The following is a 25,191-nucleotide window of genomic DNA, read 5'->3' on the forward strand; positions in this document are numbered from 1 at the left end:
CCATGGATGTGGGGAAAAAATTATTTCCCATCAATCAAAATGTTCTGTTTATGATGAACCCAACATGGGATAGATTATGGCATCTGGTCCCATCATTTCATGGCGAATAAAAGGGGAAAAAGTGGAAGCAGTGACAGATTTTATTTTCTTGGGCTCCAAAAATCACTGCAAATGGTGACTGCAGTCATGAAATTAAAAAGACACTTGCTCCTTGGAAGGAAAGCTATGACAAACTTAGACAGCGTGTTAAAAAGTGAAGATATCACTTTGCTGACAAAGGTCCATATAGTCAAGCGATAGTTTTTCCAGTAGTCATGTATGGATGTGAGAGTTGGACCATAAAGAAAGCTGAACACCGAAGAATTGATGCTTTTGAAGTATGGTGTTGGAGAAGACTCTTGAGAGTCCTTTGCAAGGAAATCAAACCAGTCAATCCTAAAGGAAATCAACCCTGCATATTCATTGGAAGGACTGTTGCTGAGGCTGAAGCTCCCATACTTTGGCCACCTGATGTGAAGAGCCGACTTATTGGAAAAGCCCCTGATGCTGGGAAAGATTGAGGGCAGGAGGAGAAGGGGACAGCAGAGGATGATATGGTTAGATAGCATCACCAACTCAATGGATATGAACTTGAGCAAACTTCAGGAGATAGTGGAGGAGAGAGGAGCCTGGAGTGCTGCAATCCAGGGGGTCACAGAGTAGGACATGATTTATTGGTTGATCAACAACTATGTAGGAGAACAAAAAAAGGTCCATCAAGACAGTTAAGCATTGCTACAGCAGAGATCTGTCTCTAGTTGGTAGCACTATTGATGGCACACACAGTTATCCCTTGGTATCTGCAGGGGGTTCCAAGATCCCCATGAATACCAAAAATCTGAGGATGCTCACGTCTCTTATATGAAATGCTGTAGTACAGTTGGCCCTCTGCATCTGTGGCTTCAGCATCCGTGGATACACGGGGCTGACTGTACATGCTCACCAAAGCTCACCATCTACCTAGCATCTGTAATATCAGATGTTAACAGTTTGCTGTACTTGCTTCACATGCCATCATCTATTCCCACACAGATAAAATACAAGTGGGGGGTGGTGGTGGTGGGGGCTGTGGCAAGGTGAGGGTCCAAAATATGACTGTTCTTTACACTAATACTGTGAGACTTCCCTGGTGGTGTAGTGGTTAAGACTCTGTCTTCCCAATGCAGGGGGCCTGGGTTCAATCCCTGAGTGGGGAACTAAGATCCCACATGCTACAACTAAACCTGTGTGCTGCAACTAGAGAAGCCTGCACATCACCAAGAAGAGCCTGTGGGCCACAGTGAAGACCCAGCACAGCCAAAATAAATAAGCAAATAAAGTAAATTATATATATATACACATACATACATACATATATATAGCTAATAGTGAGATAAGACTATCAGCGAAAAACAAACACTTTTACTTTTCCATCCCCAATTACAGTTATCTGACACATAGGTTTCAAAGCACTTGAGTGGGGCTGCTGCTGGCCCTTATGGTGCTTTGTGTGAATTTTAAAGGGGCTCCCCATCCTCTGGGCAGATGGATTGATGCCGAGACACGTGACTTGGCTGGATTTTGGCCCCCAGGCTCCCTGCTTCAGGCAAAGACCTCTGTGTCAGGCCCAGTCTGCACGACCCTGGGCACAGTCCTGCATGTTTGCTTGGATTTCATGTCCACTTCCCCAGGAAGGGCACTGGTGTCACCATCAAGAGCAGTGATGGGTCATCAGGAGTCAGGGTTCAGGATGGGTCCTGTCAGTACTAAAGGAGTCAAAATATTTAACGCACTAGAATCCAGTATGTTTTCTAGATTAGTTTTACTCAGACAGGAAAGAATCTGCCTACAGTGCAGGAACCCAGTTTTGATCCCTGGGTTGGGAAGATCCCCTGGAGAAGGGATAGGCTACCCACTCCAGTATTCTTGCCTGGAGAATTTCATGGGCAGAGAAGCCTGGCAGGTTAGAGTCCATGAGGTCGCAAAGAGTTGGACATGACTGAGCAACTAACACGTGTATTATTTTAAAAGTTCATTTTAGGGATTTCCCTGGTGGTCCAGTGGCTAAGACTCAAAGCAGGGCACCTGGGTTCAAACCCTGGTCAGGGAACCAAATCCTACATGCTGCAACTAAAGATCCTGCATGCTGCAACTAAGACCTGGTGCAGCCAAATAAATATACATATATTTTTAAAAGTACATTTTTTCAATGCAACTATAAAATACTGTGCGTTGAGCATAAGTGATCAGAGCTAAACATGTGCCTGACTGCCTCAGGGAAGGAAGATGGCGGGGTGATGGGGAGTAAGCTATAGCTTCAAAGCCACTAGATTTGAATCCTCCCTACTGACTCTGTTTTAAGACATCTTAGGCAGGTTCCATCCTATTATTAATACTAAATTTTAGTTTTCTCCTTGGTAAAATATAATAGCAGTAAGTTTCTTCAGATTTCTCAGGGATTAAATCAGCATATGTAAAGGCCTTAGCACAGGCCTCCATGTAGTATAGGGGCCCTTATACTCACTAGGGGTGAGCACTAGGGGTCCTTATTCCTCACATATTGTGGGGCGAAGGTTTGAAAGGGATGGGATTTTTTTTCTGTATTTATTTAAGAAGTCTGGCAAGGACTCCAACACCTTCTGTTCTTAGAGACATGATAGAACAGGAAACCTTCTTATGTGGGTTAGCACAGAAGTTAAAATAAAACAGAATTTTGAGTATTTGGTACATGATGTGAGTCCCTAGGCCTAGGGAAGGTGAGTGGGTTGAATGGTGACCCCTCCCAAAGGTATGTCCATGTCCAAACCCTGGAGCCTGTAAAGGTGATCTTACAAAGGAGTCTTTGCATGAATATTTAACGATCTTAAGATGAGATCACTTTGCCGATAAAGATCCATATAGTCAAAGCTGTGGTTTTTCCAGTAGTCATGTATGGATGTGACAGTTGGATCACAAGGAAGACTGAGTGCCAAAGAATTGATGTTTTCAAATTATGGTGCTGGAGAAGACCCTTGAGAGTCCCTTGCACTGCAAGGAGATCAAACCAGTCAGTCCTAAAGGAAATCAACCCTTCATTGGAAAGACTGATGCTGGACGTCCAATACTTTGTCCACCTGATGCAAAGATCTGACTCACTGAAAAAGATCCTGATGCTGGGAAAGACTGAGGGCAAAAGGAGAAGGAAGTGGCAGAGGATGAGATGGGTGGGTGGTATCACCGACTTGGTGGATATGAGTCTGAGCAAACTTTGGGAGATAGTGAAGGACAGGGAAGCCTGGTGTGCTGCAGTTCATGGAGTGACTGAGCAACAACAGCAACAAAGATGAGATCATCCTGGATTTCTTGGGTGGGCACCAAACCTGATGACAAGTGTCCTCAGAAGAGACAGAAAAAGGGAAGGCAGAAAAGGGGGGGTGGGGGGGGAAGTGACCAGGGAGAGAGACTAGCCAAGATTCAGTCAAGGAAGGCCAAGAACCACCACCAGCTGGAAGCTGCAAAGAGCAGGCTCTCCCTAGAGCCTGCAGAAAACAAGGTGTGGCCCTGCCAACACCTTGATTTTGGGCTTCTGGAGTTCAGAGCGGTGAGAGATTAAATATCTCTTGTTTTAAGCCCCCCAGTTTGTGGTACTTTGTCACAGCAGCTGTGGGAAACCAATCCGGGTGGGGTCTGAGAATCTGCCTTTACCACTCCCAAGTGGTACCGTAGCTGCTGAATTGGGGCCCCGCATGAGCACCTCCATGAAACACTGAAACCAGGTGGGTATTAACCATCAGCCCATGATCCCTGTGGATCAAGGGCTCCTAGGCTACCGTTGTCCAGAACTCCCTTTCAGAAGATGAGTCTTGTTTAACCAAGGGGCCAAGAATCAATTGATAACTCAAGTGACACAAGTAAGTTTTCTTCTCAGGCCACCCACTGGCAGAGGAATTAACCTTCCACACAAACAACTTATTGGTAGAGACAAAGATGCTACCCTGAAAGTCCAGAAATATTTTCTTATGAGATTCCTACTGGAATCAAAAGCAGCTGCTGGGGACTTTCCTGGTAGCCCAGTGGTTAAGAATCCACCTACCAAGGCAGGGGACACAGGTTCAGTTCCTGGTCCCAGAAGATTCCACGTGCCACCGCAGTAGCTAAGCCCACAGCTACTGAGCCTGCATGCTCTAGAGCCCATGCTCCACAATGAGAAGATACTGCAATGAGAAGCCTGTGTACCTAGAGAAAGCCTACGCTCTGCAACGAAGACCCAGCACAGCCAGAAAATAAAAGAAATACGTTAAATAAAAGTAACTGCTGAAACAAAGTTTGGCATCTCTGCCAAACTTATTCTGCCCACAGTAGTCGCATACACTGTACGCCAGCCTCCAGGCCTGTCCTTCCATCCTCAATACCATTTCGCACCAGTGGACAAGCCCTTTCTTATCATAAAGGGGCTCAGTTGAGAAATGAAATTGGCCACACTTGAAATGGCAGAGAGACACTGGCCATTTTAAATCTCAAACGCCTCTCCTTAGAACCAGCAGGAAGCTTAGTAGGACCTTAGGTAATCTGAAAAAGCAGGAATATTGATTTTTTAAAATCAATATCTGCAGAAACAATTTCGGCTGCTGGATTTCTTGATCTGCACATTGATGTTGATGGTGGCACTGATAAATACTAGGAAACCCTGCAGGTTGTTAAAAATCCAATGTCTGTCCTCTCTCTGCCAAGGCACAGGCTGCTTGATGAGCCAATGCTCCCTGAAGGATTTGCAAAATGACCCCAAACAGGCAAAGCGTTATGCAGTGCCTGAAACCATGTGGGTTTGAGTGCTCAGTTGAAGGGCTGACAGAGTGGCTACACAGAGGTTTTAGCCATTAAGGGTGAAGTCTGAAAGTCTGCTTTGCTTCTGCATTTCTGAAAATGGACACAATACCAGAAACCATGGAGGAACACTGTGTCCTAAACACACTGGGAGGAGGCTGGTGAGCCAGGGCAAAAAAAGGCAGACACCAGTCCAGGAATGCCAAGTCCAGTCTCTGGTTTGTCCCAGGGAAGATCAAGAGCAAGAAGTAACTGTAAATGCCTTGTTGGCTACAAAGTCTGACCATGTGCTAAGTGCCAAGTTGCACTTGCTAAGCGCTAAGTGCTTCAGTTGTGTCTGACTCTTTGCGACCATATGGAGTTGCTTCAGTCGTGTCTGACTCTTTGGAACTGTGTGGATTGTAGCCTGCAAGGCTCCTCTGTCCATTGGATTTCCCAGGCAAGAATACTGGAGTGGGCTGTCATTTCCTACCCCAGAGGATCTTCCCGACCCAGGGATTGAACTCTAGGCTCCTGTGTCTCCTGCATTGGCAGGCAGGTTCTTTACCACTAGCGCCACCTGGGAAGCCTCAGAAAAATTTCCCTGCAGTTTTTGTCTCAATGCTAAGTGAAAGAGATCCTTGAGGGGGTCATTTTTGGAGAAGCGGTTGAGGGAGGCTGAGTGGTCTTTTCTTTAATGTAGGCCAGCACTGACTTGGCTCTAAAACCGGCCAAGAGCCTTCGAGGAACAAGAACAACAGAATCAATATCCTCTCTCTCCCCTACCCCCGCCTCCTTCTCGCACACTCTCAGCAGGGTCCTCACGCCCAATGCCTGTTACCTTATGTCCCAGTTGAGCTGCTTCTCCCCGAGCCGCTGTGGCAATGGGATCGATAAGGTGTCCGATTTCCTGAACCACTGAAGTCAGCTGCTCCTGCAAGGCCTGATAAGGAGACAGATTTGTCAAGTTCACCCCACAATGGCTCCCCACGTAGTTGTGCTGATTTAAAAGGGCCCACGTGAAAGATAAGGGAGGTCACAAGAAATGGATGTTAAAATGCCTGGGCGTACCCCCCAGCCACTGTTCCACTCTAGCCCTCCCAGGGATCCTCGGTTCCCCTGGGATAGACCCCCCAGTTCTACTCATAAGGGGCATGAGGTGGGCCCTAGGAACACTTTTGCTACTGGCTTCTCACTCCGAGCAGTCACAGTAACAACTGGTGCTAGTAATATCTTTACTTTGGGTTATTCAGAATCATTACTGGAAAAGCGGAACTGCGGTGGCTTTCGAATAAGGGAAAATAACTATGTCCAAATGGAAGGGACTACCTTGGGGTCTGAGGGAATATTCAGGTTGCTGGGTCCTCAGAACTAAGAACCTCTTAATCGGGGAATGGGGAGGAGGGTAACCTAAAAATGATATTGGCTTTTAAAGCAGGTTTCCCAGACACCACATGGTGAAAATGCCAGACGAGGTGCCCACTAGACTTAGGTCAGGCGCTCTATGCACTGTACTTGGTGAGGTGGATACCACTGGTGAAAATGGCACCCTCAAGGCATTTCTTCCCAGGTTTAAGAGTTTAATTTCTCCAACCCAAAGAATTAAACTCGTGCTCTAAAGAGATGGGGCAAGGTGTCTAGATGATTCTGAAGTGTGAAGGGGGTGAGGAATTCAAAGGTGGAGAGTGCTAACTGGTAGTGGGAAAGATCAGATCCCTCGGTGGGAATCTTCAATAGAACTTTCCAAGACAGACAGGATTTCCAGGTCAGAAAGCTGGGTGTTTTAGGTCTGCACATGCCAGCACAGAATGGGGAGATTCCTAACAAAGTGACAATGTCCTGCCCATCAGACAGGACATCTGGGCTACTCTCCCACCCAGCAATGCTGCACATGGGGTGGTGAGCTTTGAGCAGAGTTCCCTCAATGAGAGGAGCAACCTAACCCACAAGCTTGGAAACAAAATCCTGGGTAAAAAATAAAAAAAGGAAAAAGAGTGATAGAGGTGGGTGGAGAGAAACCTCCACACTTTCAAGGGTCTTATTTAGCAAATTATTTCTGGTCTTCCCACTCATAATGTAACTGCAGTTAAGAATGTAAGAATATCCAGGCAAGGTTGTCTTGTTAAACTAAATATGGCTTGTTAAATTAAGTATGGTATAAGTAGGAAGCACATGCAGATAAAAGGGAGGGATTTTCTTCCCAGGGAGGAAGTCAAGACTGAGGATATGCTTTGGGAGGGTGGTGAAAGGATGGGAGTGCAAGAGGTGGGAGGGGTGTTCATCATCTCAGTTTCTTGCTCAGGGTGCTAGTTACAGGATGTGCTTAGCCAGTGGCAGTCTATGAAGCGGCACACATATGACAAGCAAACAGTTTTGTATGTTTATTCTACTTTAATAATAAGTTAACAATAATTCTAACATTGCATATGGAATGAGAATGGATATTCTTTCTTTCTTTCCTTGGAAATGGGCAAGATGGGTAAAGTTGGAGTGAAATAGTTCTATTAATAAAAATAATCAATTGCAATTCCAGACCCTGCTTAGAGACAGGCCATAAATCTTTTTTTTTTTTCCCTATTCTTCAGCCATCCCACAGGACACGTGGGATCTTACTTAGTTCTCCAACCAGAGACTGAACCTGTGCCCCCTGCAGTGGAAACGCAGTGTCTTAACCACTGGACCACCAGGGAAGACCCCAAAGTTTATTGTTGATGAGCTCTGGGTCAGGAGGGAAACATCAGTCAATAGACCATCCATATTTATTAAGCACCTTGAGTGCCAGGCACTTTCACACAGGGAAAAAAGTATGAATCAGGGGACTCTGTAATAAATAATAGAAAAAACTCAAGGGAGCAAAGTAGGAAAGTCTATTCTCAACTTCAAAATAATGGGCAAGAGAGGGAAAAGTGGCTCTGACTAGAATATAAGAGGTCTCTCAATACTAGATATTGTGTAATAAGGGCAGAATATTTGATCTCTGCATAGACGAAACACAGAGCATTGAATGCTGAATTTGCCCATTAGTCCAAAAAGCACATTGCTGAAATATGACAGAGAAGCACTCAAAGTTTACATGCTTAGGTCTGCTCTACTGAGGTGCTCAACTGAATATGGTACCTCCACTTACAGATACACTTTTATTTGACAATAATCATTTCCTACCAAATTTCAGCCATAGTACACTTGTTCCTTCACCAAACCATTGTTCTCTGCTCCCCATATGCCCTACCCCCTCGAAAGAACTTTCCAGGCTGGTTCCAGGGGAAGATGGTCCAATGATGAAACTTTTGCATCAACAATGTGTTGGTATTATTCCCCCATTCCCAAAGCCTGGTGCTGGGATTCTTCAGTCCTTCTAGAGGCTTCTGGGCTGACCACACAGCCCCACATACCTCCACAGAGATGTCATCCCTCGTGGCCAAGCTCTGGCTGACGGCCGCCAGAGAGGCCTGCTCGATGTCCCGGATGCACCGGTTGATGCTGTCGATGGAGAAGTCACACTCTCTCTGTCCCGGGGCCTTGTCCCTAGAAGGGACAGGGCAAGTTGAACACAGGCTCTATGAAGTGCCAGTTCCACAACCCGCTCCAGCACTAGAGGGCCAGGAGCCCTTGTCTAATTTCTATCCCATTCCATTGCTTTAGCAAGTGAATCCCTGACCTTCATTTGGCAATGCTTCTCTGCAGAACCTAGGCATTTCTTCATTTAACACTTGCACTCAGTCTACTTATTTATGGTGGGAAGGGCAGGGTGCTGTCCTGCATCTCAGGCAGGTTGCCAGGCAAATGAAACAGTTTGGTATTGGATTCTCCATTCAGTGGCTTAAACATAGAAACATCATTTAAACAAAACAAAACAAAACAAAAATCAGTGCTATTTCCAGTGTAAATATACTATGCTCTCTACATTGCAAACTACTCACAAAGTCTTGGGCTATGACAGGAGTTAAAACATTTAGTGGATCATTCTTTGTAAGGCATTAAGAAAGTTGACGTGATCCTGAGTTTCAAAAGCAATTGAAAGACAAAATATAATTGAGGAAAGGGATGCAATTCCATACTGTGGGCTATTAACTTTGGTCAACTTCAAAAATGTTTTACCTACATGGGATAACTGTTTAGGTTCCTACTATCCCCAAGGAGGGTAGGAATGCCAAGAGTTACTGTAGGACCTAGAATATTATTTTTGTTTTATCAGCAAGGTAAGTTAACCATGAAGTGAAAGTGAAAGCCGCTCAGTTGTGTCCAACTCTGCGACCCCTATGGACTATACAGTCCATGGAATTCTCCAGGCCAAAATACTGGAGTGGGTGCCTTTTCCTTCTCCAGGGGATCTTCCCAACCCAGGGATCGAATCCAGGTATCCCACATTGCAGGCAGATTCTTTACCAGCTGAGCCACAAGGGACAAAAGTACAAGGTACAAAGTGAAGTCGCTCAGTTGTGTCCGACTCTTTTTGATCCCATGGACTGTGTTCTACGAGGCTCCTCCGTCCATGGAATTTTCCAGGCAAGAGTACTGGAGTGCACTGTCATTGCCACAAGGGAAGCCCAAAGTTAACCATGAATCCTGCTAAATAAACAGTGGTGCTCTCTGCCTAAGCTCCTAGGTATAGACACTATGGTACAATGGTTAGAAGGACCGAGGCTAAAGATCTGAGGTCTTCAGGTCAAGGCTAAAGGTCTGATCCCCAATCAGACCTGGGGATGACCTTGGGAATGTTATCTAAATTCCTTTCTGAATTCTCTCATCAGGAAAAGGGAGATAATAGCAGCATCTACTTTATAAGGTTGTTATGATAAACATAAAATTAATACAGGTAAAATGCCTTGAATAGTATCTAACATATAACAAATACTTGAGTTAGTATTTGTATTATTGTGACAAGTGCTACCATTGGTTCCAAAGAGGTAAAGAAAAAAAATTATGGCAATAATCAACAACATTGCTATTAAATAAAATTCCTGATGGGCTTATCCCCCTCCTGCCCTGTCAGATGCAGGCCACAATTTCTGCAGGAGACACTAACCTGATGGACGTGATGAGACTCTTGATAGAGTCAGACACGGTGTGGGAATGTCCGGCTAGCACAGACCAGGTGGGCGGGTCTTTGGGGTTGATGGCCAGTGAGCGGGCAGTGCGGATGAGGTACGATGAGCTCTCCAGCATAGTCTTGGCTGAGACCAGGATTGGTTCCTGTGCCTGGGAGCCCTGGGACCAGACAGCAGAAGTCAAGGGCAGGGCACACAGATTAAATGAATGAATCTGACCCAGGAAGGTCATGTTCTTTATCAAGACAGAGGGTAGGGAACCATGGAGGCTGGCTCACCTGGGGCCTGGATGGGGAGAACCTGGGGCTATGTCTAATCTTTAAGAGTCATTTTTGAGTTTGGCATATACCAAGAATCACCCCCAAACCTACGCCCTGGTTATTCTCAACATATAAAACCAAGACGTCACCTTTTGAGAGATATGCCAACATAGTTTCATTAACTGCCTATGTCATCACTGACAAAATAGCAGTGCTCTATGTATTGACAGAGAGGGGTTTTGGAATTGTTAACTGTTCATGCCATTCAGGGACACACAAAACTAGCCACAGACCTCAATGTGACTGTCGCTATGAAGATTCCCTACCTCGGAGCTGATCTGGGCAGGAATGCTGACAAACTCAGGGTTGGAGGCGAATGCTGTCAAGTTCTCCACGGCTTCAATCAAGGGGGCGGTGGCAATGCGACACTTGTTGCGGTTGTCCTCGGAGAAGTCCCCATCCAGGGCCTGATGGGGGAAACACAAATCACTCCCGGGCCACAGCAGTCACCGCCCAGTGAAAAGGTTTCATGGGAATACTCCAAAGGTCTGGTGAATTCATAAACAATGAATAAGAACTGACTAGCAGGATCTCTGCCATCAAGCAGAGTGGCTAAGTGAGCAATAATAAGGAATAAAGCTGAATATATGGCTCACAGGCCAGCCGACCTCACAGTCCATCAACTCCCTGCTCACGTGAGTCAAAGGGTGCCCTGTTCTCCACTCCCCAGGCATGCCACCAAGCCTTGCAGCTGTCACTTTCTTCCCTAGTTTTGAAACTATGTTTTGGCCCCTCCCTTTCCACTCCAATTAATTCTATTCCCTCTCAAACTATAAAAAGACAGCTTTTCACACTGTGTAGCACTTTGAACTTCTAAGTTTACCCGATGTCCCTGAATAACTGACAGAGGGAGGGCGTTTGTATCTGCCATTCTGAAATGAGCAAAATGGAGTGTAATGGAGAAAAAAAAGAGCTATTTTAAACTAGAGTTTACTATTTTAAACTTTAAACTATTTTAAAGTATTTTTAAACTATTTAAAAAACTAGAACTAATTTCCTAAAATATGGACAAGTTCCACACACGTAATATTTAGGTAAGGAGGTCGAACATGATATGATTCCATTTGTGCAAAGTACAAAGGCAGGTGAAACTAATTCTGAGTGTTGGCTGTCAGATCCCCCTTTGGAGCCAGTGAGACTAACGGAGCACAAAGGGGGCTTCTGGGGGCTGGCCATATTCTGTCTTTTCATCTGGCTGCAGTTACTTAGGTGTGTTCAGCCTGGGAAAATTCACTGAACTCTACACACATGGATGTTTTGGTCTATGTATCTTATGCTTTCAAAGCTTATTTCTCTTTAAAATTAGCAGCATTAATACCATAGCCCTCTTCTCCTTTTGCCTTGGGCAGAAGATAAGATGGTTAAATAGTATCACCAACTCAATGGATATGAATTTGAGTAAACTCTGGGAGATAGTGAAGGACAGAGAAGCCTGGTGTACTGCAGTTCATGGGGTTGCAAAGAGTTGGACGTGACTGAACAATAACAACATGACCAGAGCACTGAATGATTTATCACATCACTGATTAATAGCCTGCCTGGAAACCAATCCAGGAAAGCAGCCTGTGATGCATGCCAGGCCACCCCACAAAGGGTGAACACTTGGATCCAAAGTTCCCCAACCCTGGACTCCACCTTCTCAAGTCTAAGGCTGCTAGAACCAAGAGTCTGTGCTCCAGCGACAGCACTCCTGCCTCACAGTAAAGGGCTACATTTGAGAAGGCAGTTATGTTTGTAGAATAACATACATTTCATTGTTAAATGACCAACTAAACTTTTAATGTAACCATTATGAGCAGTATATAAAAGTCAGTTTAGACAATTAGTGAGTAAAAAGCCAGAGGCACCAGCATTACGAAATAAACTGGATCTGAGATGGGAATGTTTCTATTTTTCAACAGGGCAAGAGGAGGCAGACATGGTTAGATTTAAAGGCTATTTGAATAACAACTATATTGCAATCAAGTCTTGGCAACTTGGGGCAGTAATTATGCATCCACCATGCTCCTAATTTTCAGAGGAGTTCCCATAAGCCTGGTTAATTTAGTGTCTTTGCTAATACTGTGCAGAGCTCACCTCTGCTCATGCCCTTCTCCACCAGACAGGCACTGACCTTGACCCAACCTTGCCCATTCTGCGATTCTTCCAGGCCCAGTGGAACTCCAACGTGCCTGCTACTTACTCACATTGATGGCTTCAATGCCGACTGCCACATGTACTCAGGAAGTGTTAAGTTAGCACCACCCGTTACCTGCCCTGCAGTGCAGCACTGGTGATGTGGCAGTGAACAGTCTCGGTGCTCTCATGATCTTACCATCACCATCACTGACTGCTTGAGGTCAGGCCCTTCCAGCTCAATGGAAGATGCCCAGCCTCTGGGCGGTGCCGCTTATTCCTCCTGCTCTTGCCCTCTCTGCCCTCTTCCCATCCTCTTCTTTACTTTGGACAATGCCCTCAGTCTATTAGGAAGGCAGATTTCTGATCACATCACCAACCCTCAGGTGAACGTATGAAAAATGATAGGATGATCACCCCAGGTGAATTCCAAGGAATGGTTTTTCTAATTGTGCAGTTTCATCAACCACATCAAGAGGATGATGAAAAGATTTTTTTTTTTTTGAGCATGGGCCCTAAAATCACAAATCATGTGGCCTATTGCAGGGCAAGGGCGGGACCCCGAATAGTAGGGCCTATGAACTAGAATGCCAAGCTCCAATCCAGCACTGTTTTTCATTTTCAAGAGGAAAAAGCACCGAGCGTCAGAAAGGATGGTTTGTTTACATGGAGAGTTATTTTACTTCTGAATGTGGCTGCCCCTCTGGGGATGGCTGAGACACCCCAGTAAACTAAATACTCAGATCTGGCTGCAGGTAAATTTTAGGCAGCCATGACAGTTTTCGTACAGACATCCCTGTCACATAATGTCTAGCACTCCAGCAATAACAACAAAAGGGTAAATCCACTGAGCCAAATACACAGGCCCGACCAGGAGAAGGGCACTCTCCTCCCTGGGCCAGCAACTCTGAATTTTCTTATTTAGCAACATCTCACAGAGATGTGGGAGAAATCATTTCTATGTATACAATAGAATCAAAGCTTCATGAATTTCAAGGGTTAGAAGGGATCTTGCTGCTGATGCTTAGTCGCTTCAGTTGTGCCCAATTCTGTGTGACCCTATGGAATGTAGCCCACCAGGATCCTCTATAGATGGAATTCTCCAGGCAAGAGTACTGGAGTGGATTGCCATTCCTTCCTCCAGGGGATCTTCCCAACTCAGGGATTGAACCCAGGTCTCCTGCATTGCAGGCAGATTCTTCACCGCTCAGCCACTAGGGAAGCCCCAGAAGGGATCTTAAAGATCACTTAATCCCAAAGCTCCAATGTTCCAGGTGACAAAACCAATACCTAGAAAGTGACATGCAAGGTTAAGCTCATGCCGCAAACCAGAATCCAAGACCCCTGGCTCCCTTCCCTCCTACTGACCTTAGAAAAGGCAACAAGAAAAGGCAGAAGAAGCCCAAGAGGTTTTTTTTCTCCCTCCTTTTTATCTCAAGAAACCCACTTTACCAATTCAACCAAAAGGACAATCAAGAAAGCATACTTACAGCCGAGTTTAAACCGGTTAGTGAGAGCTGGACTTGGTATCTTTTGGACGCCCTGGAAGTGCTTCATGGCAAAACCCTGAGCTTCAGCTCTGTTGTGAAAGGCAAGGCTGAGCTCTGGCTTCTCAGAGCAACAGAAGCAGTTGTTGCACAACTTCTACTTGGCACCCAAACCTGAGTGACTGCACATTTAAAATAACATTCCATTCCCCACATCTGATTTGAGGCTAGGTAAGAAGCTGACGAAAGGGAGAAGCCGGCACGGGTGCATGTGGGGACCAGCGGGTAAATGACTCCCATGGTTAGGGGTCCGTGTGCTTCCAATTTGGCCGGCATCGAGAGCAGGGCCTGGTCAGGAGGAGGGTGCACACATTTATTCTTTCTGAGCCATGCTTTGGGATTGCAAAGAATGCCATCAGTAGAGATCTATGATTCCTGGGGGCAGACATTCTAATGGGCGCTGATAACCCACTGTGATGTAATCTGCTTCCTGCTCTCCAATGCCCCTCAGGGGAGGGGGAGGTTCCCCCCTTTCTTCAGGGCTAGAAAGGTGCGTGCTTAGGCATATCCTTGTGATTTAAAGGGAAAAATAAGGTTGACTAAGAAGTACAGAACTTAGAGTAAAATGCAGCCTTGATGGAAGCCATTTCAAGCATTTAGGGAATTAAATATTTATTTGTTCTGCTATTTGGCAGAATTCTTAACCATTCCTTGACTCAGGAAATCTATTCGATATGTAGTATGGTATGCTGTACAGAAAGGACCTTCATTTTCCTATTAGTAAATTAAAAACCAAGTTTATTGTCTTCAGCAAAGCCTGCCCCTGATGGGAATTGAAAATCCAAGCTCACTTCAGCAAGCTGAGGGGTGAGTGGGTCATTTCTATGCCTCCTGCACTGCTACTGATTCCCGGAGTGCTGGCGGGGGAGGAGCCCTCCATCTCCCCCACGTTACAGCAGCCTGCAAGCACAGGCCTAGCTTTAAGGCCATCCCAAGAGCTCACTGGCTGTAGGGAGCTACAAAGAGGGCTTGCCACTGTGAGGAGAACCTGGAAAGGAGACGAGATCTTAAAGGAGACAGGTCAGAACTGAAAACTGAGGAGCGGGGGCAGGAAAGCAAGGTTTCCCAGAATTAGTAAAGAAGAGTTTCTCGCCTCCCCCACCACCCCACCCCGGCCCATCTAAATGCAGCCTGTTTTTTGACAATTGAAATGGCCAAGTCTAACTGAAGTAAGTAAATTACACGGCAACGAACTATGATGTCACTACTTTTCAATTCTGCTGCTGTCTTCCATCCCTGCATCTCCCCAAACTTGCACACAAGCACTCTAAACACACCCAGCGCTTTCTCCCCAGGCTGGTGAGAGGCGTTAGTCTCTCCATGCTATGTTCTCTGCAGGCCAAGAGCGAGAGCGGGTTTGGGAAGAGCAGGGGATCTGGGCTGGAATTCTAATCCACTCCTTACTGGCTGAGTCACCCCCGGAAAGTTACCTAACTCCTGTAAAGATGGGGATGATAAGTACAGGGTAGTTGGTTGTGTGGCCTGAATGAGAGATCTATACAAAATATGGACCAGGCCTTGCTCAAATTAAATATTAAAAAATGTGAGCTTTCTTCATTTCTAATACCATAGATCATGGTGGTCATTAAAGTGGGCTGCCACCAGGATCCTGGGGGCAGCTGGGCATGAGCTTTAATTTATTTATTCATCTTCAATCGATCTTATTATTGTCTTCAAATAGGTGCCTTTTACTTTTTTAAAAGGCTGTTTAAACAGCTGCACAACCTCTCCTTGGCTTCTGCTTGGCTTAGCCTGTTGACTAATCTCTCCACAAGATTAAATTGGCTTTGTGGACAGAAGAGTCTGGGTGGGCTAGAGTCCATAGGGTTGCAGAGTCGGACACAACTGAAGCGACTTGGCACGCAGGCACAGTAGGTGTGTGGTATCATATCCTCTGGAGGGAATGGGTGGTGGGGGAGCCCCACTCCTCCAGGACTTGCCCAGCAACAAAGCAGCTCACCTCACCTCCACGACTGTGAACACAAGCCCTCTGTAAAGTCAAGCCCTCTGACACCCCTCCCTCCGGCAGGTCTGGTTTGCACAGAACTGGCAGCTTGCCTCTACGACAGTCTCCTTTGGAGGCTCTTTGCCTGGGGTCAACTGTCTAGACTGTGGCTGTCTTCCCACCTGGTCAGCTGCTTGCTCTCTGCTTCGTGCCCCACGTAGGGCAGACCAGGATTACAGTCTGATTGCCCAGATACAAACACTACAGCCCAGCTACTGCAACTGCCTCCTCACAGGGAACCCTGCCCTGCCACTCCCACCCCTGCACCTGCTTATGACCACCATCACAAAGACGAACTTGTTATCGACACGGGATAGTCTAAGAAGTTGATGCTCCATTGAAAACACTTAAATAACTATAAATGGAAGAGATATCATAGGCTAGAGCAGATTTTCTTCTAAAAAAGATGAGATTTTCCCAGCAATTTCCCATTCCCTTCTTCTTTCACCTTATCTCTTAGTCCAGAGATGCTTAACAACCATGGTAGGGCCCCTCAAAACTGTCCCCCACCAAACACATAGCTTACCCCTCCCTACACACTATGCAGAAGGTTCGTAGAGACCAAGGCTGTTGGTGTTTCCTAATAACTATGTCCATCACCAATGAACTCCTCCTCAGTGACTGAAATCACGAGAACAAATGAGAAGTCGCCCCTCACTAGAAGGAAGTCTAGGAGCCGAGCTTCATTGCCATACCTCTCTCTCACCTGCAGCAGGTGTTACAAAGGTTCCTCGGGTCTTAGCTCAGTGACCCACCTTTATGGTCTTCACCAGGTTGGCGGTGCTGTTGGCGACCTCCTTGGCGGACTGGACAAAGTGCCTCTTGGCCACGGGGTTGCCCGTCTTGGATGAGGCGATGCGGCAGGCGTTGCACAGGGCTGAGGTGTGCTTGGCGACAATCGTGGCAGCGGACAGAACCTACAAAGCAGGGACTGGGTTGGGGGCACCTCACGCTTCAGTGCAGAGGGGGTCAGTTCAAAAGGAGTCCACCCTGGTCCCCAGCCCTGGATTCCCCCAACTCACACATCTTAGGGCTGCTGTAACTAAAACCCAAGCCTCTACCTCTGCTACCCCCAGAGTCTCACCAAGAAAGGGAAGGGTGAGAATTATCAAGGTAGAAAGAAGAAACAAAGAAAAAGAAAGCTGATGCTGCTGTGGTGGTGGGAGTGGGCTGGGCTCCAGCTGGTCTTAGAGGAGAGGCTGTCAGTATGCTTTGCAACCTCTAGCCAGGAGGGATATAGCCCAGGGCCTAGGCTGGGGTTACCCAACAGAAATACAGTGCAAACCACATACCTAATTTTAAAATTTCCAGTAGCCACATTAAAATAAGTACAGAAACAAGGGAAGTTATTTTCAATAACATATTTAATTAAACCTCAGATATCCAAAATATTTCATTTCACCAGGTAACCAATTTAAGAAGATTAAGCTTTTATAATCCTTTATCATACAAAGGCTTTGAAATCAGTCTGTATTTTATACTTACAGCCCATCACGGTTTGGATCAGTTACATTTCAAGTGCTTAACAGTCACGTTCAGCTGTATGTCGCCCCCATCCCCAAGTAGGCTGTAGGCACCTCATGAAGGTGTCTGGCTCAGGAATTTCTCAGGCTCCACCTCAACTGCTTTTCTGAATCTGCCTGACCCACTTTGCTGAGGCTGGTAACACTCTTTGGTCTTAAATGGACAGGTGAGGCATCTCAGGTACGCTGATGCCTGTCTGGGGTCCAGGTGGTCCCTGTATTATCTCCTTTACTGGGGTCCTTCTCTTGCCTCAAGGATACTGGTCCCAGGGTCAAGCGTGGATGAGCTCCTCATGAGCTGCCTCTGTTGGCCCATATAAGCCACTCTTGTTTCTTTTAGTACACACTGCTGGAATTACTGGGCTTAACAGGTGGTGCTAGTGGTAAAGAACCTGCCTGCCAATGCAGGAGACATAAGAGATGCAGGTTCGATCCCTGGGTCAGGAAGATCCCTTGGGGGAGGGCACATGTCATACAGAGTCAGACAAGACTGAAGTGACTTAGCACGCTGGAATTACTGAACCTGATCCATGCCACTTGGGTATCAGAAGTATCATGGAAAGTCGCACATCCTGTCTAGTTCTCAAATGTCTCTATAGCTCTTTTTGCGCTCAAGGTTCTGACCCAGCTTTGGGGCCTGGCTCAGCACCACTATCTCCAGGAAGTGACCTCTGACAACCCCTCAGAGAAACCATCGACAATCCTGGCATGGTCATCTTACCCCAATCCCTCCAGCTTCCAAATTTTACGCCACAGTAAGAGTTAAGGGGGTAGGGCATTGAGTCTCACTCATGGTGACCCTCAGTGCTGACCACAGAACAAGCCCTCCGTGTATCTCCCCTGAACTGATGAATGGAACTGTGAGCCTCCAGATGAATCTCGCTGTGATTATGATTACACCACTGCAACTGCCTTCCAGCACTCCATTCCAAAGCAACTACTTGTATTCACTGTCATCATATTTTGCTATATTCCCCTAAGACATTATCTGGCTGGCTTTGCCAGCTCTGAAAAAACAGTAATCTTCATTCTCTTAGTCTCCAACCACCCACCTCCAAGAGCTCAAGGATGCACAGACCTCACATTCCACCCCTCCCCACCTCCCCCCACCCAAGGTTACCTGTGACGGGCTGCTGCCGGGATCCACCAGGTTCTGGCACGCCATCTGGATAGCCTGGTTGGCCCTGGCAAACTGGATGGGGTCCACAAGGCCCTGGTGGCCCGCCTGGCTGTTTGGATCAGAGATTCCGACCAGGTACGCAGCCTGGGAGGGAGGAAGAAGGCCACCGCTCAGGCTCTCTGAGCACCTAAATAAGCCTGTGGGGATTGCGGTCCCACAGTGCACCTGCAGCAGTCATTCTCAGGCACTCCCGGGGCAAGGTGGTCAGAGCCATCTCATCAGTAAGGGTTTAGGGGGAGACAAGCTGATGCTCGCTTGGGCAGGGAAGTGCCAGCAGGAGTCTGCTATGGGCTTTGGGGAACAGAGTCTCCTTGTTCTTAAGAAAGCTTTGAGAAGCTCTTCCACGGGAACATGGCCAGGATGCATGCAGCCCTGAGTGCTCTGGAGGCCACTTTATGACTCTGAGGAGGCCCAGGCTCAGCATGAAGCTTACTCTTTAGCTGGCTGATGGAAGAGGGAAAAAAAAAACAAGTGGGTGTAGACTGATGGCATGGAATTGCCGGGTAAGCCAACCCTGGAACCTACCCTACATGAGGGTTTCTCATCTCATACTCTAATGTATCCTTAGTGTTTCGGCCAATTTTTTCAAACAGTAAGTAAGAATGAGTAAGACGGTTTAGGGAAACAAAATAAAGGTAATATTTAGTCTCCAAGAGGACAAGAGGCTATAAGAGAAGGTCTTTTCTGTAGACGCTTTGGGTGTGTTAGCCAACTAACAGGGAAGAGATGAATCTGTAAGGAGGAATTCTAACCTCAACTCATTTCCCCTGAGATGCGAGGGGCAGAATAGGAGGGAGGCAATTTCATCACCCCCCAAACTAGGGATGTTTTTCTTTGGTTCAGTAACATCTTTGAGGCTTGAGGTAACTGTCAGATGATAAACCCTTCAAGGTAAATGCTGACATTTTTGAAAGTTCAGTGACATGAACCCAGTAATTATTGGAAATGTACAGGACTTTCAAAGACGAGCCAGGAACATGCCTGATCATGTCTCTGAGTGATGGCATCTAATTTTTTCCCCCTGATTCTAAAAAAGAGCATGACTAAGATTTTTTGCAACTCTAAAGCCTCAGAGGGAATTTGAATTATGTAGTACCCAGTTTTTCCCCCAAACAATTTATCTGTAACTATGACCTTAAAAAAAAAAAAAGCTAGCCTCTGAACCCTTATGTTGGGTTTACAGTATTCAGCGCCCTACCCAGTCTGCTCTCCTCCTGGGGGTAACTGGCTGATATTTTGCCTAAATGCTCAGGAAGCAAAAGAGCCACCATGGTTTCCATGGTTTAAGTGGTGGTGGTTGGAGTTGGAGCTGAAGCCTCCGTGCCTCCCTCATGGGCCAGGCGCAGGACAGGCTGGAAGGCCTACATCATGGGGCATGGGGACCAGTCCCTTACCTGGGCTGCAGCCTCCGTCAGCCCACAGAGAGCCTTGGATGCAATCCCCACACACTCCCCAAAGGCAGGGAGGTCCCCGGTCTTGGCATTCTGCGAAATCCCTGCCATCGACTCTCCCAGAACCTGCAAAACACATCACCAGTGATACTGTGACCAGCATTTCTTCACACCATGAGATAAAGGGGCTACCCTTCCAACTTGAATGCTCAAGGACATTTTATTTATAATATTTGCATTATTTTCCTTTATTTGCAGTAAGAAGAGATTCAAGATAATGATATCACTTCTATCTCATAAAGAGAAATAAATAATGAAAGTGTGAAGCTTTCATCTAAAGTTATCTATATCTCAAGGAGGTACAGTTAATATACACCAATCACTAAAGTAAAATCTATACAGTGCATCCTATGGGCAAATGGTCTAAATTGAGAACTGTTAGTGTCCAGAATAAAAAATTCACACATATCTGCCGAGCTGTAGGTAAGGACAGACCCAAAAAGTAGAAAACACACCCATCTCTTATATATTGACAGTAAAATCTATCTTTAAGGAGTGTACATGTAAAGAGGAAGATAGTCTGAAACTAAGGCTAAAAAAATTTTTAAGGCTAAATTCTTAAAGTATTTCCCCTTATTTCGAAAATCATTGGTATATTCTCTTCTCAGAGGCTTTTAAAATAATGGTCAAAAGGGATTTCAGTATTCAGAATCCAACCCAGGGAGGTCAGGCACCCTGCACAAGGTGAGGCAGGCGGTCACAGGGGCAGAGGCAGGGTGTCCGGCCCGTATCTGGGGCTGTGTCTCCTACAGTCTCCTCCCGTCCCAGGAAGGCAGGCGTTACTTTCCAGGGTCACAGACGGTAGAACTGAAGGATGTGCAAGGGACGCTTTAGAGAGACTATCAAATTCATGTCTGGAACACAACACAGAGCTCTTTGTTTGTCAAGATGCCATCTTGGATGGGGAAAGAAAGAAATTCCCTAAAGTTGCCTAGATATACAAAATAATCCAGTTTACATAAGGACTTGCAAAGCAGTTAGTGGGTATTTTTATGTATGGTATTTTCCTTTCCTTCTCACTGCATCCCTCTTTAGGAAGAACAGTTTCTTTGGATCTAAGTGTGGGATGCTGGACAAAGCAAACCCTAGCCTTAGCCTAACTGGAAGTAAGCCCTCCTGACACCACCAACACAGCTGTCTCTCCAAGCAGAAGAGCCCAAGCCATTCTCACTGTAGGCATGTTGTTATTCAGTCACTATGACAGGTTGGGCTCTTTTGCAACCCCATGGACTGTAGCCCACCAGGCTCCTCTGTCCATGGGATTTCCCAGGCAAGAACACTGGAGTGGGTTACCATTTCCTTCTCCAGGGGATCTTCCTAACCTAGGGATTGAACCTGCATCTTCTGCATTGGCAGGCAAGTTCTTTACCACTGAGCCACCAGGGAAGCCCTGCTGTCTCCCCAAAGCTAGCGTAAAGGTGACGTAAAGTAATGTGCAGAAACACTCTAAGTACAAAGCCAAATGGCAACTGCTCAATATCCACTCAGCTCACTTGCATTTCATTTCACCTGGTTCTGAGACATTCTCAAAAACATTGGTGTTATTACCAAAGGTCAGTGTTTCTCAACCTTTTAAAATATTATTATTACTGCTCTGCTAAGAAGTCTTTTTAGACCATCCTCCCTCCAATGGCCACCCATATTAAATTAAATACTAAGAAATCAGATTCTGTTGAGCAAGGTTAAGATTTGGAGAAGGAAGGATAGAAGCCATTGTATTATCTTAGATATTTTCACTGCTTGCACCCCCAAAGCCCCCACAAATTTTCATGCCTCTTGAGAATGCATGCCATAAATGGATGGTAACAGGAACACACAGGAGAGTATCATATACGGTCATTGATAGGCTTTCCCTAGCATGCAGTCCCAGGTGACGGACATACATGCTTAGATTCACAATAAGACTCATCCCTGAGAGGGTATAAGCGTGGTTCTCAGAGTGTGGCTCCTGGACCACAGGGCCCGACCTGGGAACTGGTCAGAAATGCATAATCTCGCCCATTCTGGGATGTACGGAATCAGAAACTTAGGGGTGTGGGTGTGGCCTAGCAATCTGTGTTCAACAAGCCCCCCAGGTGACTGCGATGCATGGCTCGGTTTGAGAAACACTTGGGCAAAGGCACCACGAGCCTTTTAAGACACGGGCCTCCCCGGGGGGGTTCCACAGACCTGGGCACACGGAGCATGTCACGATTCTTTCCCACAGTGGGCAGGGATGCTAACAGCACAGCCAGGCTCACCTTGGAGTTTTCCATCACACTCTCGATGCAGTCAAAGTAAGAGAGGTCACTAACGGGCTCATTGGGATTGTCCAACATCCCCTTGACAGTCTGCAAAGGAGAGCATGACTTAAAAAGCAAGCAAAGCCTTAGAACAAGGGAAACAACAAAAAAATGCCGATTATCAATCTCCCTGGCACACACAGGATTCTGATCACAATCGCTCATTGCACACATTCCTGGGAGGAATTTCAGCCGCACCAATGGCCTACTGCCATCAGCAACCTGGGTCTCAGTCAGACCCTTCAGAAGGTGCAATGAACTCTCCCCTCCACCCCTAGACCACCTTCTCTCACATGGTAAATATTCCTATTTCAGAAAACTAAGGTACATAGGGTATGACCAAGATACATCTACTGAGATAAACAATATAACCTGAATTGGTTAGGACTGCTTTATGGACAAGTGGGCACATTGATTTTATTTTTACCCACATATATTCTATGGGCATAAATAAATTTTCCATGAAAAATAAACCCTAAGTATGAATATAAATTGATTAGCACCCATGCTGTGTTCTGGGCCACCAGGGGCCTCATGGCCACCTTCATAGTAATAAGTGTTACTCTTGGGTTTTCTCTAATGCATCCTCTACATGCTACAAAATCAAATGTACAAGAAGACCATTTTTACTCAAAAAGCACTGTATCCTAGCTTCTCCCAAAAGCCCTAGAAAAATCACTCTCAAACTGTTTAGGTAAAAATTACTCATTCTCAGCCTCCATTCAATACCAGAGGCCTCTTCCTGTTTGAAATAAAGACTCTTTTAACAAAACAACTCTCAGAGGAAATACGGAAGCAGGGGTGATAACCTCACCAAATCTAATTTTTCTTGAATTCCACCCCACTAGATGGATGGAGTTCAAGATTAGAACTTTGGCCCCAAAGTTTCCCAGGAAAGATAAAAGGCAAGAATAAAGGAGAAGAACCTGACCCTGGAGGGAAAGGACAGACAGACACATGCTCTTAAATCCTCAGCAGCCTTTCCAGGGACGCACCTCAAGTTCCCGCAGGGCGTTATCACATTCCTTCTGGCCAGGAGCTTGCTGCGTGCACAGCGTGATGAGCTGGTTGATGCTCTCAGTCACAGCTCTGAGACAGAAATGGGAAGAGTGTTTTTGGTTGTGTTTTGTAAAGATTAACAGAAATTTCCCCAATGACGTTTTGTGAGTTTGATAGGAATACAATTAATTCACCTATAAAGGCTGCGGTCCCCGTGACAGCTCTTTCACAAGGCTCTAAACCAAAAATAAACCACAGTCAGGGAAGAGAGAATGAGAACCCCCACCTTGCTTCTCATTATTTATTCACTGATTTACCCTTAAAAGTACTAACAGTTCTGTTAAGAAAAGTGTGGCTATAATACTCACAAGAAAGAAGTCACAACGAAGTTGCAAATGGCAAAGAGCTCCTGTTAACACTAAAGTCAACATCCTTCACTAGCAGCCCTTCAGGAAGAGGATGATTCCAGCCAGGCTATTTTGGACAGCCTTTATGTAGTTTGGACTATTCTGTATATTTTAAAATAGTCACGCTGTGAACTGTGCCTTATGATTTTAAGACCTCTTCTTTCCTTTCATTTCTACATGATTGACCAGTTCCTAGAAGCTATACCAAAATTATTCTTTAAAGGAGCTATTTTCTTTGTTAACATTAATAGGAACCAGAAATTCTTAGATGATTTTATATGTGTATCTACTCTTCTAAGAACTTAAGACACAGCCCAGATTTTTCTCTTGTCAAGGGTTCTCCCCTTCCTGGGCAGTCACTGTTTAGGTGAGGCCATGGATATATTTTAGAAAGGCATGGTCCATTCTGAGTTAATTCCTTTAATAAGGTGTGAAATATGGATCCAGATTTTAATGGGGGTGGGGATATATGGAGGTCTAATTATTCCATTACCTTTTAAAATGCCATCCTTCCTGATTTGAATTGCTTTTGTAACTTTGTTGACAATCAGTTGACCATATTTGTGTAGGTGTACTTCTGGACTCTATTCTATTCCATTGAACTATGTTCTAACCTTTCACCAATACCACGCTGTTTGGATTACTACATCTTTACACTAGGTCTTAAAACTGAATATAGTACCCTCATTTTTACAAATGAGAGAGAGAGAGAGAGAGAGAGAGAGAGAGAGAGAGATAAGATAATTCCCTAAGGAGATGGTACAATAAGGTGCAAAAACAAGACTTAAACCCATGCCTATCTGACTCCAGTGCCAGATTCAAAAGCATTTTTCTGCAGGGTCATAACTGGTCTGTACCTTTGGCAGGACCCTGAATGCTATTCACAGTTGGTAACCACTGCAGCTAATGGGCAACTTAAAATAAACAAAAAAATAAAAATAGGACGCACATTGCTGCTAAGCATTAACACTAATATAAAAAGCCTCCCTCATTTTATTAGTTAAATTGGCTTTGCAGCTTCCCACAGAATATCAGATTAGATGGAAAATGATGTTGCCGATGTACAAAGGCAATCAGCTTAATTATTTGATGAGGAGTTACTGCTTTGAATTTTAAATTTAGCAAGAATGATGGGAAGAAGAAAAACATTCCTCAATTCAAGATAGAATCCTCAAATAGTTTCTGTAAGATTGATTCATTTAAAAAAAAACAAAAAAGATTGATTCATTTATTTGGGGAAAAAAAGTGTCATGGGGGAAGCACTATGTCTTCCAGGTGCAAAGCAAAACAAAGACAAGTGACAAAGCAGGACAGGCTCTAGCTGGGACTACCTTTGAAGGGTGCAGTTCATGATGTATTCATTGGAAGGGCCCCCAAAGAGTCCAACACCGTGTTCTGTGTGGCAGCCTTCAAGACACATCTGAGAGTGGGCAGGCTAGATGTGTCAACATAGCAAAGGGTGCAAAAAGGCCCAACCGTGATGACACAATCATTTGGGGAGTATTTCCACATAT

General features: G+C 45.6%; 1 protein-coding gene across 3 annotated transcripts in view; it reads right to left on the reverse strand.

Moving 5' to 3' along the window:
• TLN2 (talin 2) overlaps positions 1 to 25,191 on the reverse strand; it is a 483,978-nt gene that overhangs the window by 84,105 nt on the left and 374,682 nt on the right. For all 3 annotated transcript variants that reach the window (XM_065940303.1, XM_065940301.1, XM_065940302.1), the window contains exons 33-41: positions 23,267 to 23,360; positions 22,230 to 22,319; positions 19,933 to 20,055; positions 18,479 to 18,622; positions 16,591 to 16,752; positions 10,435 to 10,575; positions 9,827 to 10,008; positions 8,193 to 8,325; positions 5,642 to 5,743 (exon numbers count right to left, since the gene is read on the reverse strand). In XM_065940303.1, the coding sequence (XP_065796375.1) occupies positions 5,642 to 5,743; positions 8,193 to 8,325; positions 9,827 to 10,008; positions 10,435 to 10,575; positions 16,591 to 16,752; positions 18,479 to 18,622; positions 19,933 to 20,055; positions 22,230 to 22,319; positions 23,267 to 23,360 (1,171 nt within the window). The remainder of the gene's footprint in view (positions 1 to 5,641; positions 5,744 to 8,192; positions 8,326 to 9,826; positions 10,009 to 10,434; positions 10,576 to 16,590; positions 16,753 to 18,478; positions 18,623 to 19,932; positions 20,056 to 22,229; positions 22,320 to 23,266; positions 23,361 to 25,191) is intronic.

The sequence above is a fragment of the Muntiacus reevesi genome, chromosome 7 (genome assembly GCF_963930625.1).
Source record: "Muntiacus reevesi chromosome 7, mMunRee1.1, whole genome shotgun sequence".
Lineage (NCBI taxonomy): Eukaryota > Metazoa > Chordata > Mammalia > Artiodactyla > Cervidae > Muntiacus > Muntiacus reevesi.